The 19,359-nt window shown below is 42.3% G+C and overlaps 1 protein-coding gene across 1 annotated transcript in view; it reads left to right on the top strand.

Annotated features, from left to right (window-relative positions):
• PUDP (pseudouridine 5'-phosphatase) overlaps positions 1-16,412 on the top strand; it is a 113,912-nt gene extending 97,500 nt beyond the window's left edge. Inside the window, 1 exon segment of the mRNA XM_033201714.1 lies at positions 14,889-16,412. Coding sequence (XP_033057605.1) covers positions 14,889-15,065 — 177 coding nt within the window. The 3' untranslated portion in view covers positions 15,066-16,412.
• Positions 16,413-19,359: the final 2,947 nt, after the last annotated feature.

Here is a 19,359-nt window from a genome sequence, read left to right as displayed (position 1 = left end):
GCCTGGGGGTGTCAAGGCTGCAGTGAGCCGTGATTGCACCACTGCACTCGAGCCTGGGCAACAGAGTGAGACCCTGTCTCAAAAACAAACAAACAAACAATATTATACTTGTAGTATTTAAAAAACATAATTATCCGGTATTCCTACAGCTAATGGAATGAAAGGGGAGACTTTATCAACCTAGACAGGAAGCACAGTACCTCCTACACTCCCTTCTCCCCACATCAACTGGATAGGTGTGTGAACGCATTTCAAAGTCAAGTATGGTTAGTAATTACTTGATCTTTTTCCAGGCCCTTCAGATAAGCTGAATTGAATACCCAAAAGTGATAGTAACATCATTTTCCTTTGCAATTATAAAGACCATTAACCCAACAGAATCTCCATGCTGTACCTGTTTGTGATGTTTTTGTTCCATTTTAATTCAGTATGACTCCTGATAAATGGATCACTACGCAATTAATTTTTCTCATTCTTTAGATTCATACACACAGACATATATATCAAGCAAACTATAAATTGCTGAAATGACAGGCCAGCAGTGACTACTTGTTACCACGTGTGTAACATCTCTTCAGGACTGCTTTGTAATTGTATGGTGGTGGTGTACCAGTGTAACTGCTAAGTGGTTTCTCCGGTTCCATGTGCATTTGTACATGAAGTTGTGCAATTTCCACATACCAGCAGTTTCAAAGAATGACAATTTGCATGAGGCCATCTTAATAGCAGGTAGCATGTAACCAACCGATCTGAATTAAGCCATCATTGCAGAATAAAACATTTGACACTAAGCCAGGTATTTCAGTGAATGACTTGTATCTTGGATTTCCAAAAAAAAATTAAGCAGTCATGCTCTCGAATAATCTTAATAGACATAAACAATATTGCTAGGGTAGGGGGGCACTGCCTTTTACAATGGTAAGAGTTTCTTGGTAAATCAGTGGTTTTGCTTCTTTGATGTTTCTAAAACATTGATATGACCAGTTGCCCTGCTCTGACCTCATCTCGCCCTCCCCAACTTCCCTCCCCTCCCACCTCGTAAGCACAGACCTCTCAGTCTGACCCCTTGCTCCCTCCCTCACTTGTTACTTCTGGTTTCCTTTTGGGGCCTTGTCTTCTGCCTGCCCCCAGTACATGCACAATTGTTTATTCTTCTGCGTGTCCATCTCATCCCAAGGAGCCTCTCCACACCGGAGTGCAGCCAGTAACTGTCTCTGCCAAGCTCTTCCCTCTGCCTGCAGTTCTCACCCCACACACACCTTCCATTTCCCAGTGGCTACAAACATCATGTGCAATTATGCCTGTCTTCCATGACCTGCCTCTGAGCAGACATCCCTGAGTCATCTTCCCTAAACCCACTCTTTCAAATCCACCTTCCAAATCCTAGCGAATGGACTGCTGTCCCTGCTCCAGAGTACTATGTGCCTCAAACAGGGCTCCCCACAGCTGGCTGGGATTAGCAGGGATTCCCCAGTGCGTGTCTCCTGCGTTGGAGACCATGAACTCCAGGGAGGCCAGAGAGCTGTCTGCTCTGCTTTTTGTCTTCTGCCTGCCCAAGACAGTACTTTATGTAGGTGTTAATTTCCTAAAAATATGTCTAACATGCTTGAATTGCTGATAGCTATTTATTAAAGCCCAGCTTCTAAGATAAATTTGCATTTCTGATGAATCCCCCCAAAAAACAGGAAGAAACAAATGCCATTAATTTGCAATTTATCAATATCCTGGCTAGTAATTGAGATATTTAGTGGCATAGTCACTAGAATATAAGGTGCTAGTCCCAGTCCCAACACGAGTTTGTGTAATTTTAAACTTCATAGTGAATTTTTTGTAACGTCTACAGAATGGATCACCATTATCATAATAATAGCTGATAGCGACGGAGCATGTCCTATCTGCCAAGCACTGGGTATCGTTGATTCATTCATTTATAAAATTTGAAGTTGGTGGGAGGGCATATTTAAAGACTGCTACCTGGAATAGTGTTGTCAGAGATTCATTTGTTTGTTCTCCACATTCTTCAATATATAAATTATTCCATGCAATTGAGCAGCTCCCCAAGTACGTCATAGTTATGAAATGTTGTGCGTTGACTTTGGAAGATTACAGTTCATTTGTGATCTTCCAGGCAGCAGGGGTGGCGTGGGGGTATTCTTCTTTGTAGTGAAAGTGTTTTCCTCTGAAATCTTCGGCTACTTCCCCACTCTGTGAAGCCTTCTTCCCTGGGTCAGTGGGACCCTTCCTTGAGAGTGGTTTCGGTAGGTTCTCCAAAAACTGTTCAGCTGAGTAAAATTGAATAGAATAGTCCATGCATTTTGTCCCAAGATACAAAAATTGGCTTTGGGGAGGTGAAAATGAAACCTTACTTCTTTTAATATATCAAGCACCAATACCCATATAGAAAAATATAGTGCATCTGTGTTATTATAACATGTTATGGAGATAGACTGTTGGGGGAAAATAACTGGCAAAGCTTTTTTGGGGGTGATGATGAATGAAATGATTGAGAAACACTGAGTTAGTCATACACAGTTTCAGACAAGTACTGTGTCAGTAGCCCCAGTAATTTCCACCCTCAGGCCAGGCCCCACATCCAGCACATTCTTGCTCTTCTCTAGCCCCCACGGCCACATCAGTCTTCTAGCCCATGCTCCATCGACATCTCAGTTTAGAGAAAGGAAGGCAAGATGCCTCCCACCTCTGTTTTCCAGGATTGAGAATATGCTCACGCCCCTCTCTATCTAAAGGAAAGGAGAGAGGGATGGAGCAGGCCCTGTGTAGCTCTCACAGGTGCCTCGGGCGCCATTTTGTCATGAGCGATCAGCAGAGCCCGTTGCCGAGGGGCCTACGGAGGGTGCCCTCACAGAGCTGGTACCTTCAGTTCTGAATTAAGCAGTAGCCTCAATGCCTTGTAAGCAACCATTCATGTAAGAGGATAGGCATTTAAGGTGAAATCTGCCTCATCTGTCATTATTTACAGGTAAGATGCAGAATAGTTCAAGAAAACAAGGCAAATGAATTGCATTTGCATTAACGGGAGTCATGCCACATTCGGCTACTCTTTGTGAAAACTTCCCGAAAATAGATTCCTTGGAGTGCTGCTTTGTGGGACCTTCATTGATTTGCTCTGAAGATAGGTGTCCATACCTGAGAAGCCTCAGTGAAGTTTCATCTACAGAGTTATCCATGGCAGCACTTCTGGAAACATTTCTGTACTGATTGTACACGGCAGGTCCCCAGTTCCTCATTTAATGGGAGGAATCTTCTTTTTCTGGAAGATTTCTCTGGACTGGTGTGTCACAAAACATTCTGGAAACCCCTTACCCCATGAACGTTTTACTACTAGATGATTTAGAATTGAACGTTAATATGGGCATGGGAGGCCAGTGAAAACAGCATAAGCCTCACCTGGGACGGCAACACATGTTTGTTTTGGAAACACTTACTTTGCAACCACAGCTGTAGACAACGGCTTTTGTTTTAGGAGTCAGCAGTTAATACATTTGCAGGAAGGAGAATTGAGGGCATCCCTGTGAAAACCAGCAACGCCTGAAGGGCGTTGGCTTTGTAGGCCTCTCATCCCCTATTGAGTAGGTTGCTGGGCCATGCACAACGGGTGTCGGGATGGAAAGGACCAAGGAGAGGACTGAAGAGAGGCCTCTGCATTGCCGGCTGCCACGTGCTCACCACACAGCTCATTGGCTCATCCACCAGCTCATTTAATCATGAAGTCTTTTAATCCCCTCCAGGTCCAATGAATTCCTTAGGCTTTTGTATCTGTGTTTATCAGTTCCCGTTATAAATGGCAGCTTCTTCTACACGGCACATTTGGAGATGACATGGAAAAATCACTCACACAGGCCAGCAAAGGCACTCTCTTTGTGCCGTGATAATCCTGTTTGGGGAAGCCTCTCCAAAAGCAGGGAAAACATCGCTGTGCTTTTGCTCTCCTGACAATGTGTGGAGTCCTATTATACAGCAAGCATACCCCAAGCAGGTCTCATCTAAGGCACCTAAATGTGGTTTTTCCATAATGAAAGTGCTGTTAAAAGTAAACACAACTTGCTGCTCTACAGGTTAGAGCATTTTAATCCTGTACATGGCTAATCTTCCCTAGTCTGTCTGAAGTCATAGTGTCCCTCTAAACACACAAAACTGATAGGGGCCTCACGTCACAGTTGCAGATCATGAGTCTCATGCAGAAGGCTACGGAAAATGAATTGATTTCACATGTTTTACTCAGAGGACGTGGAAAAAGAAAATGATTCTAGTGACCATCTAGAAACTTGTGGTTTGTTTTTGACTCTAAGACAGTCAGCACCTTTCAGGGCCTTGCTGGGCTTTTCACTGGTTTCTGACAGATTGATGGACACGGCATTTGTACCATTAAAAGAGGAAATTGGGGAAGGTTTTTTGAGCTGTTTTGAAGTCTTTTGCTCACCACTTAATTTACATACATACACTTTAATATGCATGCTAAGAGTGCCTGTAATGTACTTTTTTTGAATAAAATGACACAGAGAATTCATTAGAAAGCTTTCCTGCCCACCCCCCAACCAAGTCATTAAACAACTTTTTCAAAGGCTTTTCTCTATAGGAGAAGGAATTAATTTAGGGGTGTAGTTCATTCATTTACCTAGCTTATAACTCTAGAGGGTTTTGTTATAAACGTGTATATCAGTAATGGTTTTATAGTTTGATTTTCAGAGCACTATCGATTCAGTAAAACAGTAGCTCTGCAGTGCACAAGGGATACTGACCTCCACCTCAGCACTATTACTTAGAGGAATGCAGCACCATATCTAACTTACTAGTAGGTAGCTGGATGTTTGGATGAAGGAAGGGAGAGCAGGAGGAAGGGAGGGATGGATAGATTGGTAAATAGGGATGGATGGACAGATGGATGGATTCATGAATAATATAAACAAAAGTACTAATTAATAACAAAATACATGCATACCTCAGCAGTCATTTTTACAGCATTACTTAAAAGTTTCATGTTTAAACAAATATCTGATAGTGTATATGTATCCAACATGACAACATTGTGCTTATTTACAGATCATTATCTGACAAGGAACATGAAGTCAAACAAAACTTAAACCTTAGATATGAGCGCTGCCAATCAAAATTCAAAACAAAGTTTAAGGCCCCCTTGAAGTTTTGATGTCTCACCATATGAAAATTGAACTTGATATTACAAAATTAATGCATTGGAAAAAACCTCCTAGGAAAAAGCCTGATTTTGGTGATGAGATTCAGATCATACATGGCTTTATATTTGATGAATAGTCGTGGGCAGCTACTGTACTTTCTGTGCTTCCATGTAATTCCAGGACCGCTTCTGGGAGCCCTGAAAGTACCCTTCAGTGACTTCCTTCCAAATGTTGTATTTCATTAAGCAAAAGGGAAAGCTTTATTCCTTAGAGATGATATAGTAATATTTGGAAAGCTCACTAGTTCCAATGAAGCACATAATTTGAAGTAGACACATCATAGTTTAAAAGGTAAAATTGGTTACAAAATGTGATCCCAAGCAGGCATGGGCAGCGCTCTGCCTGCAGCCCAGAGGAGGTCCCAGTGTGCAGGATTGGAAAGGGGCTGGCTTCTTCCCTGCTGTGACTGTTCTGTCTACTTCCCGATGGGACGTGCTGTTGATCCCAGCTGCTGAGAAGAAATGGTGGGCAAGTGCCATGAGGACGGGGATTTGCAGCAGGGAGGAGCCAAACGTGGAAGCATCACTGGGAAGTGAGAGCTGGGGAGGAACGCGAGAGCATCACAAGCCACAGGCCCTTCTCCTTCCCTCTTGAAAACCTAACCTGGCTCCTGACACTGCCTCCTACTGTGTTCCCCTCCTGCCCAAACTGTACCTAGAGCTCCATCCATAGACCTCGTCTGCTTACCGCACGGAAATGCCAGGGCTGCCGGGGTCCCTTCTCAGCGCTCCTCCTTTTGTCTAATCACCTGCTTCTCTGCTCTGATGACACCTGACCAAACCTCCAGCTCACAGCCACAGCGCATGGAGACCCCAAGCCTTCTACTTGGGTGTCCCATGATGGCCTCAAACCCAACTTGTCACAAAAGCTACCTCTCCTTCCTGCCACCAAAATGGCGGCCCCAAGACCCACCACATCAGAAACGTGAGAATCAGCTTCTCCATCAGGCTTAACATACCAGGTATCATCCAGCTCCCTGTTGCTTGTCAGGTTTTCCTCTAATCCCATCCATTTTTATTCATTGCCCTTGTGTTTGGACTGTTTCACTCCCTCCATTCAGAAGCTGAAATCCTCACCCCCAGTGTGATTCGTTAGGAGGAGACCAGGGAGCCAGGGACCTTGCTGGCTCCTTGATCTCACACTGCCTGACCCCAGACCTATGGGAAATCCCTGTCTGGGGTTTAAGCCACCCAGTCTGGTGTTTCCTTACAGTAGCCTGAAGGGACTAAGACACCCTGCTGCTGTCAGACAAAGATACTCTTACGTGCAACTTCCTAGTTATAAAATGGAACTTTTAAGCTATATGATATTTGTCTTTAAGAAATTAAAGTACAAGAACTTTTTAAGTCCCCTGGACAGAAACCATCCTCAGGTCGCTGCTGCGCTTCAACATTGTTGAAGAAGTCAGTTCATCACCTCCAAGTGATAAGCCACCAACGTGCTTCACCTCCCTTGTGGTTGGAAATGTCATGCTCCCTAAATTAAATCCCTCAAGCTACAGTTTAATTAAGCTCATCTCCTCGCCTGGAGATGGAAATCAGATATATTTTAGCCTTCAGCTGGGTAGAGTGAAAAGAACATTGGATTCTGCAGACGTGGATTCTGTTCAAGAGTTCTGTGTTCCGCGTGACGGCATGACCTCCAGCTTGCCTCTGAACTTCCCTTGCCCTAAGTAGAGGAGATGCTGCATTTGTTCTGTCTGTTCCCTAGCACTGACTTGCCATGGCCCGTTTGTGGCTCTAAGTCCTGTACCAGGACACCTTTACCGTCTTCGCTAATTTAGCAGATGTTTATCAGTGCTCATCATTTGCCATGGCATCCTGGGAAGGTGCATGAAAACTGGGCCCTGCCTAGTTACAGCTGATATGTAGGCATCGGTACAAGCTGCGTGAAGAATATTCTTGAGCAGATACTTCCTTGAAGTCATGGAAGTCAGCCTTAGAAGATCCACTAAATACACTACAAAATAATCACAAAATTAATTAAAATCATATAGAATATGCATGCGTACACATACATCCATGTGCATGTCCTGACACAGAAATGATATGTGGGGTGAAGGAGGGAGATCTCAGGAGGCCGCAGGCCTGCTGGGAGCATGTGCAGGTGCCAGCGCCACCCCCTGGACCAAGCCCCAGTTCTCCAGCTTCACTGAAGGTGCAGAAGCCCTGGTAGAAAAGAGAAGGGAGCTGTGGGCACTTCCACCTTCCCTGTCCCTGGCCACCACCTTCAAAGGAGCAACCCACCAAGTCCATGCAGAGAAAAGTCAGTCTGCCTCCACTCCCCACTTGCAGAGGCTGAAGTCCCTTGGCTTAGAGAGAAAGGTTTCTTTCTACAGATGCAAACATACAGTCCATGATTCACTGTATGGGTGGTGGTATGAATGAGTTTTAGGTCAAGTGTAATCGGTCAGTCATGGTGGGACAGGAAGGGCTGCTCCCTAAGTGAAAAAATGAGGTGCTTAAAAAGAAGCATGAGAGCCAAATTCAGTCAGGGTGAACCTCCTTTCACTGTAGCTGGGTGTGGCAGACGGAAACTGTGTTGAGGTATTTCGGTCTTCGAAAATAAAAACATACTTCCTCAATTTTATTTGTGCAAGATATAAACTGTATTTAGCTTATTTTCTTCTTTCTTTTTTTGACGCTTAAGTCCTGTGATTACCAGACACAGTTGTTCCATGTAGCTTTTAAGGATTTATTCTTAAATCCTTAAGTGTCAGTAGATAGACACCCATGCTGTGAAAATTCTTTAAATGGTTAGGTTTTTAGATACCAGGTACTTTTCTTGTAGGAGTGGTCCTATTTACAAGTGCATTAGATCTTTGGGTGTAACAAAGTCTGAAGATGACATAAAAATCTTTTGGGGCTGGGCACGGTGGGTCACGCCTGTAATCCCAGCACTCTGGGAGGCCAAGGTTGGGGGATCAGTTGAGGTCAAGAGTTCAAAACCAGCCTGGCCGATTGGCGAAACCCCATCTCTACTAAAACTACAAAAAAATTAGCCGGGTGTGGTGGTACATGCCTGTAATCCCAGCTACTCGAGAGGCTGAGGCAGGAGAATTGCTTGAACCCGGGAGGTGGAGGTTGCCGTGAGCTGAGATCTTGCCATTGCACTCCAGCCTGGGTGACAGAGCCAGACTATGTCTCAAAAAACAAAAAACAAAAAAAATGAAAATAAATAAATCTTTTGGGACATTTTTAATAGGTGCTTCAGGACACAGTAGTTGTTCTGCTTTATAATTCCACTGCTTCTACGGGAAAAAACCCAGACCAACAAAACCCAAACTTTCAGATGCTGTGATGTGACCCCGAATCATTCCCGCGTGCAGGCTGTGTGTGTGGTGCAGGTGCCATCTGGGCCCAGCACCAGGGGGTTTCTTCTCAGGACTCATGTTTGATATCTTCTCTTTGTCCTGTGTCTGGGGCTTCCTTTAAATTTTGTGTGCAAACAATGCCTGGTGTTAGAGGGCCGACCTCACTGTTTTCCTATAAACCACTCAATTCTGCTCCACTCCTGTTCTGTTGAGTTTTCCTGACACGTTTCCATCATCGACCGCCTCCAGCTGACTATTCTATCAGCTTTTGAAACTTCAGATTCTGTTTTCAAATTCCATCTTGATCAAATGGAATTCTTGTTAGTGGACATGAAGTGTGAGAGTCTGGCAAATGTTGGGGAAAGGTATCTCCTGACAGCTGTTAGCAAAACGGCCACATGAGAGGAGGAAGAAGAGGGTTTCAGGTGCCAGAGGCGTCATGCATCCCATTGCTGTTTGTTTTGGGCTGAGGTCACCCATGGCTGTTTACATCAGAGGCTGTACTTACTTTTGACCTTTTAGAATAGTTAACTTTGCAAGGGTCTCGTGCTGGAAAACCCAAACCAACTGGCCTTTCTTCCTAGGTTTCGAACACTGAGGGTTTTACTTACTAATATGGACATATTTCAAATGGCCCTTCTGTTGCATAAGCTTATTATGTCACCTTCTCTTTTTTTTTTTTTTTTTTTTTTTTTTTTTGAGACGGAGTCTCACTCCGTGGCCCAGTCTGGAATGCAGTGGCGCGATCTTGGCTCACTGCAGCCTCTGCCTCCTGGGTTCAAGCCATTCTCCTGCCTCAGCTTTCAGAGTAGCTGGGACTACAGGCATGTGCCACCATGCTTGGCTAATTTTTTTACTGTTTTGGTAGAGATGTGATTTTACCATGTTGGCCAGACTGGTCTGGAACTCCTGACCTCAAGTGATCTGCCCACCTCGGCCTCCCAAAATACAGGTGTGAGCCACTGCGTCCAGCCTATGTCACCTTATTGTGATTGATTGTGATAGCAACCAGTTACCAACCTTGACTTTTCGCCACTCTTCATACTTATTCAAGTCTCCCTTACTTTATGTACGACATTCATCTTATATGTTGTGTGTGATATTCCAGATGTCAGTGCCGTATTTGGATTATTCTTAAAAATAGGTGAGGACAGATTAATTGAACACAGAGGAACCAGCAAAACGTGAAGGCCATGAGAAACAGTAAAAAGGTCTCCAAGAGCTGGTGTCAGCTGCTCCCGCTGTCAGTGCTGCAGACGCTTGTAAGTTTCCCTCTTCACTCACAGCCCTCACTTAGTTGCCTTTAAACACGGGCTGTCTTTGGAAAGATCTCTCAGATGTGAAGGGACACCATGGGGCCTGCATTTCCTTCCACTGCAGATCCCTTGTATTAGTCCGTTTTCACGCTGCTAATAAAGACATACCCAAGACTGGGTAAATTACAAAGAAAAAGAGGTTGAATGGACTCACAGTTCCACATGGATGGGGAGGCCTCACAGTCATGGCAGAAGGTGAAAGGCAGGCCTTACATGGCAGCAGGCAAGAGAGAGAGTAAAAGCCAAGCAAAAGGGGTTTCCCCTTATAAAACCATCAGATCTTGTGAGACTTACTCACTACCATGAGAACAGTATAGGGAAAACTGCCCCTGTGATTAAATGATCTCCCACCAGGTCCCTCCCACAACACGTGGGGATTCTGGCAGCTACAATTCAAGATGAGACTTGGGTAGGGACACAGCAAAACCATATGACCCCCTTTAGGTGAGTGCAGGTGTATTGGGTGCCTTCTATTATCTCTTTGGGAACTGCCACAGTCAGCCACTGATTTCTCGTCCCACACACCTGCCTTGCTCCTTGGACGCAGCCTCACGCAAATAGAGAATAAAAGCTGCTTTCACAACTTTAGCCAAGCAGTATTATCCCAGGGGATAATCCATCTCTTCCTCTACCCCAGCCCACATTTCACAGGTGGACCCTGCACAGAGCTTCAGAATCCCTGGAGAAGGTGACAGATATTTTGAAATGTCATTTGACATTTACGTGCCTATCTCTGGTCCCAGATAAAAACAGTGGAGGGCATTTAGAATATGATCAAGTCATAACTTTTAAAAAGGCAAGGCAGAAATATCATGAACAGGTAGTCACTGAATGAGATAACAGAGAAAACCAACCTGGACAGTCTAAGTGGAGTCATTTCTTCCCGCGTCCTACGGTGACCAATGTCTCACAGGAGAAAGAAACCAGGGAGCATCAGAGGCTGTCAGAAGGGAGGTGTTGGGATGGACTACTGTGGCTTACCTGGGACTGTCCAGGATGTAGCACGGGACATCCTGCCCCGCAGCCGACCCTTCAGTTCCAAGCAAACCAAAACAGCTGGGCCAACCAGTTCCCTCTGTGAAAGTACGGTAGCATTCACATTCCATTGTCACATGGATTAACTCACTTAATCCAGGGATCGGCCCTGTGGGGTAAGTTGGCTAAGGTGATATTTTAGCCCCAGATTGAAGGAAAGAATGGGGTAATGGAAAGAAAAAGGGATGTAGGGAAAAAGAAAAACAGTCATTGTGCTGGCTACAGCACAGACCACTAATAGTTAAGACTATGTGTGTGTTTCAGTGTTTTCTAGTGAAAACGCCAAAGAATGCAGAGCTTCTCTTTCAGACCTGGCATCAGGCTTCCATGAACCCTTTCCAGGACACCAGTGCATTGAGTCACTGCTGTATACCTGGTGATGAGCCAAAGAGGATGTTTTCATAATGAAAGGCAAAGGGGACCAGGTGTGGTGGCACACACCTGTAATCCCAGCACTTTGGGAGGCCAAGGTGGGCAGATCACTTGAGTCCAGGAGTTGGATGGAGACCAGCCTGGCCAACATGGTGAAACCCTGTCTCTACTAAACAATACAAAAAAAATTAACTGGCTTGGTGGTACACCTGTAGTCCCAGCTACTTGGGAGGCTGAGGCATGAGAATTGCTTGAACCTGGGAGGCAGAGGCTGCAGTGAGCCAAGATCGCACCACTGCACTTCAGCCTGGGCGAGAGAGCAAGACTCTCTCACAAAAATAAATAAATAAATAATAAAAAATAAATAAAAGGCAGAGGGACAAAGGAGACAAAGAAGAGATGAGTGGAGAGCTGAAAGGCCCCACCTCAGCAGCTCGTGGAGTTCTAGGCCACATGTGGAGTAGAACTAGGCCACAGGGGAGACTCCTCAGCATAGGCTGCCATGATGAGGACCTCTCTTCCCTTACAGATGTCTGGGCCCCTGCAGAGTCTCAGTTAAAAAGCATCAATAAATGTGTTTTCTTTTTTTATTTTTTATTTGTATTTTTTTAATTTTTATTTTTTTATTATTATTATACTTTAAGTTCTAGGGTACATGTGCATAACGTGCAGGTTTGTTACATATGTATACTTGTGCCATGTTGGTGTGCTGCACCCATCAACTCGTCAGCACCCATCAACTCGTCATTGACATCAGGTATAACTCCCAATGCACTCCCTCCCCCCTCCCCCCTCCCCATGATAGGCCCCGGTGTGTGATGTTCCCCTTCCCGAGTCCAAGTGATCTCATTGTTCAGTTCCCACCTATGAGTGAGAACATGCGGTGTTTGGTTTTCTGTTCTTGTGATAGTTTGCTAAGAATGATGGTTTCCAGCTGCATCCATGTCCCTACAAAGGACGCAAACTCATCCTTTTTTATGGCTGCATAGTATTCCATGGTATATATGTGCCACATTTTCTTAATCCAGTCTGTCACTGATGGACATTTGGGTTGATTCCAAGTCTTTGCTATTGTGAATAGTGCCACAATAAACATACGTGTGCATGTATCTTTATAGCAGCATGATTTATGATCCCTTGGGTATATACCCAGTATTGGGATGGCTGGGTCATATGGTACATCTAAACAAATAGAAGAACATACCATGCTCATGGATAGGAAGAATCAATATCGTGAAAATGGCCATACTGCCCAAGGTAATTTATAGATTCAATGCCATCCCCATCAAGCTACTAATGAGTTTCTTCACAGAATTGGAAAAAACTGCTTTAAAGTTCATATGGAACCAAAAAAGAGCCCGCATTGCCAAGACAATCCTAAGCCAGAAGAACAAAGCTGGAGGCATCACGCTACCCTGACTTCAAACTATACTACAAGGCTACAGTAACCAAAACAGCATGGTACTGGTACCAAAACAGAGATATAGACCAATGGAACAGAACAGAGCCCTCAGAAATAAAACCACACATCTACAGCCATCTGATCTTTGACAAACCTGAGAGAAACAAGAAATGGGGAAAGGATTCCCTATTTAATAAATGGTGCTGGGAAAATTGGCTAGCCATAAGTAGAAAGCTGAAACTGGATCCTTTCCTTACTCCTTATACGAAAATTAATTCAAGATGGATTAGAGACTTAAATGTTAGACCTAATACCATAAAAACCCTAGAAGAAAACCTAGGTAGTACCATTCAGGACATAGGCATGGGCAAGGACTTCATGTCTAAAACACCAAAAGCAACGGCAACAAAAGCCAAAATTGACAAATGGGATCTGATTAAACTAAAGAGCTTCTGCACAGCAGAAGAAACTACCATCAGAGTGAACAGGCAACCTACAGAATGAGAGAAAATTTTTGCAATCTACTCATCTGACAAAGGGCTAATATCCAGAACCTACAAAGAACTCAAACAAATTTGCAAGAAAAAAACAAACAACTCCATCAAAAAGTGGGCAAAGGATATGAACAGACATTTCTCAAAAGAAGACATTCATACAGCCAACAGACACATGAAAAAATGCTCATCATCACTGGCCGTCAGAGAAATGCAAATCAAAACCACAGTGAGATACCATCTCACACCAGTTAGAATGGCAGTCATTAAAAAGTCAGGAAACAATAGGTGCTGGAGAGGATGTGGAGAAATAGGAACACTTTTACACTGTTGGTGGGATTGTAAACTAGTTAAACCATTATGGAAAACAGTATGGCCATTCTTCAATAAATATGTTTTCACAAGAAGTGTGTGCCATTCTAGGAATGTAGGGAAGAAGCTTCCTAAGTGTATGTCTTCCTGAGAGGGTCGGTGATATGAAGATAGCACGTGTGGATTATGCTTGTTTATACTACGGAGCAAGCTCTGGGGTGTCTCCTTTGGAGGGAGCACTCATGTGAAACTTACTGTAACATTGTCAATGTGATGGCACCTTTAGGAGCTCACTGATAAATGCAGTGTACAAATACCCCATTTTATTTTATGTATTGGCTTTTCTTTTAGTACTTTATTTTTTTCCTTTTTAATTTTAATAGTCTACAGGGTACAGATGGCTTTTGGTTACACAGATGAGTTCTTTAGCAGTGATTTCTGAGATTTTAGCACACTCATCACCCGAACAGTGTACACTGTATCCAGTCTGTAGTCTTTTCTTCCCCACCCCGCTAGTCCCCAAAGTCCCTTATATATAATTCTTATGGCTTCCCATCCTCATAGCTTAGATTCCACTTATAAGTGAGAGCATATGATATTTGGATTTCCATTCCTGAGTTACTTAGAATAATGGCCTCCAGCTCCATCTATGTTGCTTCAAAAGACATTATTTCATTCTTTTTTATGTCTGAGTAGTATTCCATGGTGTATAAATGCTACATTTTCTTTATCTGCTCATCGGTGGATGGGCACTTAGGTTGGTTCCATATCTCTGAAGTTGCCACTTGGAAACACCCCATTTTCAATGTGGGTGTCTGAATGAAGAGACCACAAGTTTTGGATGGTGTTGTGTCCATAATCCCAATAATAAAGTGAATTTTTGCAATTATCCAAAAGAGAGCATGCACGCACACTACATTTTTGTGCTCATATTTGTCACGTCACACTAGCACACACAGGAACTGAATTTTTAACTTAAAAGATTCTAACCATTTAATTTTCAAACCACAGTACATAAAACAGGAGCAACTCTGAAGTGGTTTTATATTTTAAGAGCATGATTTTTAGTTTTGCAGTTGCCTCTCACACTCTGAATGTTCAATTATTGATTGAACAGATTGTTATGATCCCAATAAAATAAAGTTTTAAGCTGAGAATCTTGCCTCACCACACAGCTGTGCTCCATTTCAGCAATGCTTTGGCTGCGACAGAACCTCTCCCCTTTAAAGGAGCCATGGCAGAGAGACCCCCGGAGCCAGTAAGAAACAGCATGCTGTCCTCACCACAATCTGTACTCTGGGGAGCCCCCACTGTAATTCTGTCTCTTTCTGCACAGTTGCAAAGCCAATGGTGATGACGATGATAAACACTTCATCCACATGTCTGGTTCCATAAAAGGCCATCTCGACTTTCTTTTTCTTCCTACAGTGCCTTGTCTTTGAAGATGCTCCCAATGGGGTGGAGGCGGCCCTGGCAGCTGGGATGCAGGTGGTCATGGTTCCTGACGGAAACTTGAGCCGAGACCTGACGACAAAGGCCACCCTGGTGCTGAATTCCCTACAGGACTTCCAGCCTGAGCTGTTTGGTTTGCCCTGCTATGAGTGAGAGGGAGGGCCTCACTATTCCGCCCCCCCAGCCCATCTCCTGGTCCACACTGCTGGGGAAAGGGAAAGGAAATCAGCAACTCTCAAACCCAACCTGCACAGTGATTTTAGCCTCCTGAGATTGGCGTTTCCATCCCATGTTGGTTTACCCCAGTCTAATGTGTTGTTAAAATGTGACTTGACAGTTGAGACAAAAAACACAGTAGAGATAGACATGAAGCCCAGAACAAAAATGAAACTTGAATTACCATCTCAAAAATCAAGCTGATGGAGTATGTGATAAAGTGAATGTACACGTATACACACACGCACCTTCATATATACACATGTGTATCAGTTTGGTAATATGCAGGTAGGCATTGCATGCATATGTATGTAGATATATGCCTGCATGTATATGTAAAATATATACTTTTCCAAGACAAAATGGAACATCACTTCTCTCTTATTCTAGTTTCTCTGAACACTGGCTGGGAATGTAAAAAGTGTATGCATATAAGTATATGCTTTATGTATGCATATGTATGTAGATATGTTTATATCTATCATCCGCATCACTCTCCTCAGTATATGATGTCAACATGCAATGACAACTGATAAAGCGAGATGGTGGTTCTGCCTGGTTTGCAGTCTGAGTGGAAAGCCCTGTTTTTGATGAGCACTCCTTGTTAGCTAACGTTTAAATTCTTTTTGTGACCTCAGAATGTCTCTGGATCTTTCTTCATTGACTGACTCTGAGCCACATCATCCATAGTTTATTGTTAGTATGAACACAACTGTAACATTTACCTGGTATCTACATTGGAGAATGTTTTCTACCTCAGAAGAACCATTTGCCTCCTTTAAGAACACTGATGGCCTACACTTTTTGGATAGAAATAGAATTTGATTTCAGAATGTGTGCTTGGTGAGTCTGAGTGCCCGGGAACACTTTTGGAATAATTTATTAGACATTGAACTTCTGTGATTAATCACCTTTATAGATTTACTCAGTCTTTAAAATTTATCTGTGATTTGCCAGAGAAAAATGGTGGTAACCATGGAAATCGGGAGTGAAGGAGCACTGCTCCGTTTTGGCTTGCCTCTGCGCTTTGAGGTCCTTGAGCTACTCTTCAGGTCTGGAAGTTGTGGACAAACCATAGGAATGCATGTGTGCATGTGGTGGAGTGATTGTCTGTGGATGACAGGCCCTGGCTATTGATTGATATTGCATCAATTTAGCAAATTCATTTCCTCCTTCTTGATGGCCTAAATACATGTCTGCACTTTGCTCCTCTTAACCAGTTGTAACGTCTTACCATTTCCCTAACAAATTGAATTAGTTTAATAAAATCTTTGGACACATGTCGATATTTGTGTGGGAGTCATGATTTTACCTTAAAAAAAAAAAAGTCTTCCAAGAAATGTAAAATATATATGTGACTGATTAAATTTTTAAAAATTCCAATTAGTATTCCAACTGTAAACGGATATTTATATATTTTAAGTGAGCCATCGTGCTCCTGCAGCAGTGAATAGAGGCTTTCCGTGAAAGACTCGCTTCTTTGATGTAGTATCTTCTCCTTCCAAAGTGTTTATGTTGATGTTTTCTAATCATAAGCCATTTTGTATGAATCAGACAAATGGGTGTAATGCATATCTAAGTGATGTGCATCTACATCTGGGTGAATTTCCTATGGGGTAAATTTGATCTCATGTCCGTTACTGTTTTTTAACCAAAGCTGCAGCCAGATTCTTATATTTTTACACAAAAGACACAGACTGTGCTTGGCCAAAGCACGTACGTTCCTTTTTATTCTTCCACATCAGCCAAATTGCTTCAATACATTTTAGTGATGCTACTCCACTGAATAGCTCATGGATTTCACAGAGATATGGTAATACAAATTTACACCAGAGTGATACATGCCAAGGAAGTTTAAAGCTCATTGAAAGTGTGTCGTATTAGGGACATACTTTTAAAGCTCATTGAAAGTATGTCGTATTAGGGACACACAGTGATTAGTAGAATGTATACAGGTGTGCTGTAACTAGCAGCTAATGTTTGCTTATATACTGTATGCCCTTAGGAAGGATCTTTTATACTGCTGACATCATCCAAGAGATGGCACTATCAACGTCATCTTAATTTCACTTAAATGAAACATATACAACACTTAAGAACTTACTAATTACTACTTATTAGACTTTTTTTCCACCCCGTAAATCCTCAGGTGGAGTTTGGTGATTTGTATAAAAAAATAATCTGGAAGACACCTGTCTTACACTTGAAAGAATTGGCATTCTAAGGAATAGGAGTGATGTCTGCTGCGCAACAGTAGTCAGTGTCTAGACACTGCAGTTTATGTTTCTCTGAATACATTTGGCAGTTAGGCTAAATTTGGCACGTTTTGTATGGTGTTTCGAAATTTTTAAAAAAGTGCACATTATAACAGGGTTTATAATGAAAAATAATGAGTTTTCACCTATCTGTAATAATGCCTCTACAGAACATTGTTGTGTGGTCTGCACTGTACTCTTCTGCTCCACAAGCAGTCGGCTAAAGCTCCTTGGTCTCACATGAGGCTCTTTGTCTCAAAAGCAATCTCTAGAACTATTGTCTTCTAAAAAGAGAAAATGAAGTGTTAAAGAGCAAGGGATATTAGTAGTTCAAAGTCTGTAGTATTCTGTGGTAGTTATTGTTTGTTGGAGAGACTTGCTTTACAAAGATGTTGGTGAGGATTATTTGTTGACTGAGGAGTGCACATTATCTCTGAAAGCAGATCTTCAGGATGGCTCAAAATATTCTGGTTCTTTTGAGTCTGTTGAATAGATAATATTTTGTACACATAAGTACTGTTATTTTTTTCTCCTTCATTAGCCACACAGTATTTCCATGGATTGTAACTGTTTTCATCAGAAAAACTGTTATCCAGATTGAATTAATTCAGGAAATACTCCTTACTTACATGACAGTCATTGTAGACGTACAAAACTGAATAAGAACATATCTTAGGGTATTTTATCTGTTAAACTTTAGTCATGAAATATTGGAGTTGGTTTCGAGATCTTTTTCCAGCACCGTGGAAAACACAAGGGACAGAGAGAAGTGTTGGAATCCGCAGTGAGATCATTGTGTTACCTGTTCCAATTTAATTGCTCCTCAAATTAACTACATTTTTTTCTGTACATCCTTTGACCTAAGTTGTTTGTGATGGATTAAGTCATTGCCTCTCTTTCCTTGATTTCCAACAGTATGGCAGAGGCTTGTCACAGAGTCATTTTGAAACTATAAAACTATCACCCTCGTATTAAAGCATTGGATTTTCTTCATTACAAAATGCCCATAATTTTCAAGTTCTACATGAATTTCAACAACATGATATATGAAATGAATTTTTTTCATTAAAATATTTTCCAATATTTACCAAAATGTTAATATTATTTCTCTAGGGGACAAAATGTATTTTAAAAACTACTTAAGAATTTTAATATTCCCTAATCTCTGAGCGAAGATGAAGGCTTGGGAAACATGAAGTCGTATTCATTCACTGCTTATTTCAAAACCGTGTGAAAGGGATGGTGAATTCATATATTATGCAAAGTCACTTAAAATGATATATTTTCAAAATTCACTTTAGGAAATAATTGGCATGTATTCCATATTCAGAGTCAAAATAAACAGAATAAATAGATAAATATAAAGAATACCTATCTCTTTGTAAACCAACAGTTAATACTGTACATAGTGGTAAAATAGTCATTCCATTTAAAAGTCAGAAATGAACTGTCTTAGTCTTCTCCAGCTGCCATAACAAAATACCTCAGGCTAGAGTACTTAACCAACAGACATTTATTGTCTCACACTCCAAAAACTGGAAGTCTGAGATCAAGGTGCGGGCAGGGCTGGTTCCGCCTCGGTCCTCTCTCCTTGGCTTGTAGACACTGTCTTCTCCCTGTGTCCTCACATGGTTGTCCTTCTGTGTATGTATCTGTGTCCTCATCTCCTCTTCTTACAAGGACTTCAGTCCTATTGGATCAGAGTCCACTGTAATGACCTTGTTTAACCTTAATTACCTCCTTACAGGTCCTAGCTCCAAATACAGACACATTAGGGTGGTTAATGAGCTTCAGTGTAGGAATTGGAGGGAGGTGGAGCAAATTGAGTTAATAATACAAACGAAAAAGGATTTTCACTATCAATTTTAATTATCATTCTTCTGGAAACTCCAGTCAATGAATAACATCATTTAGTGTTTACATATATGGATCCGACGATAGCAAATCATCTCAGTTGTTTGTCTGACAGTGTCTGT

Source organism: Trachypithecus francoisi, unplaced genomic scaffold (assembly GCF_009764315.1).
Source record: "Trachypithecus francoisi isolate TF-2019V2 unplaced genomic scaffold, Tfra_2.0 Lachesis_group6, whole genome shotgun sequence".
Taxonomy (NCBI): Eukaryota; Metazoa; Chordata; class Mammalia; order Primates; family Cercopithecidae; genus Trachypithecus; species Trachypithecus francoisi.
Note: the sequence above shows the minus strand (reverse complement) of the source record. Positions and strands in the feature narration are given on the sequence as shown.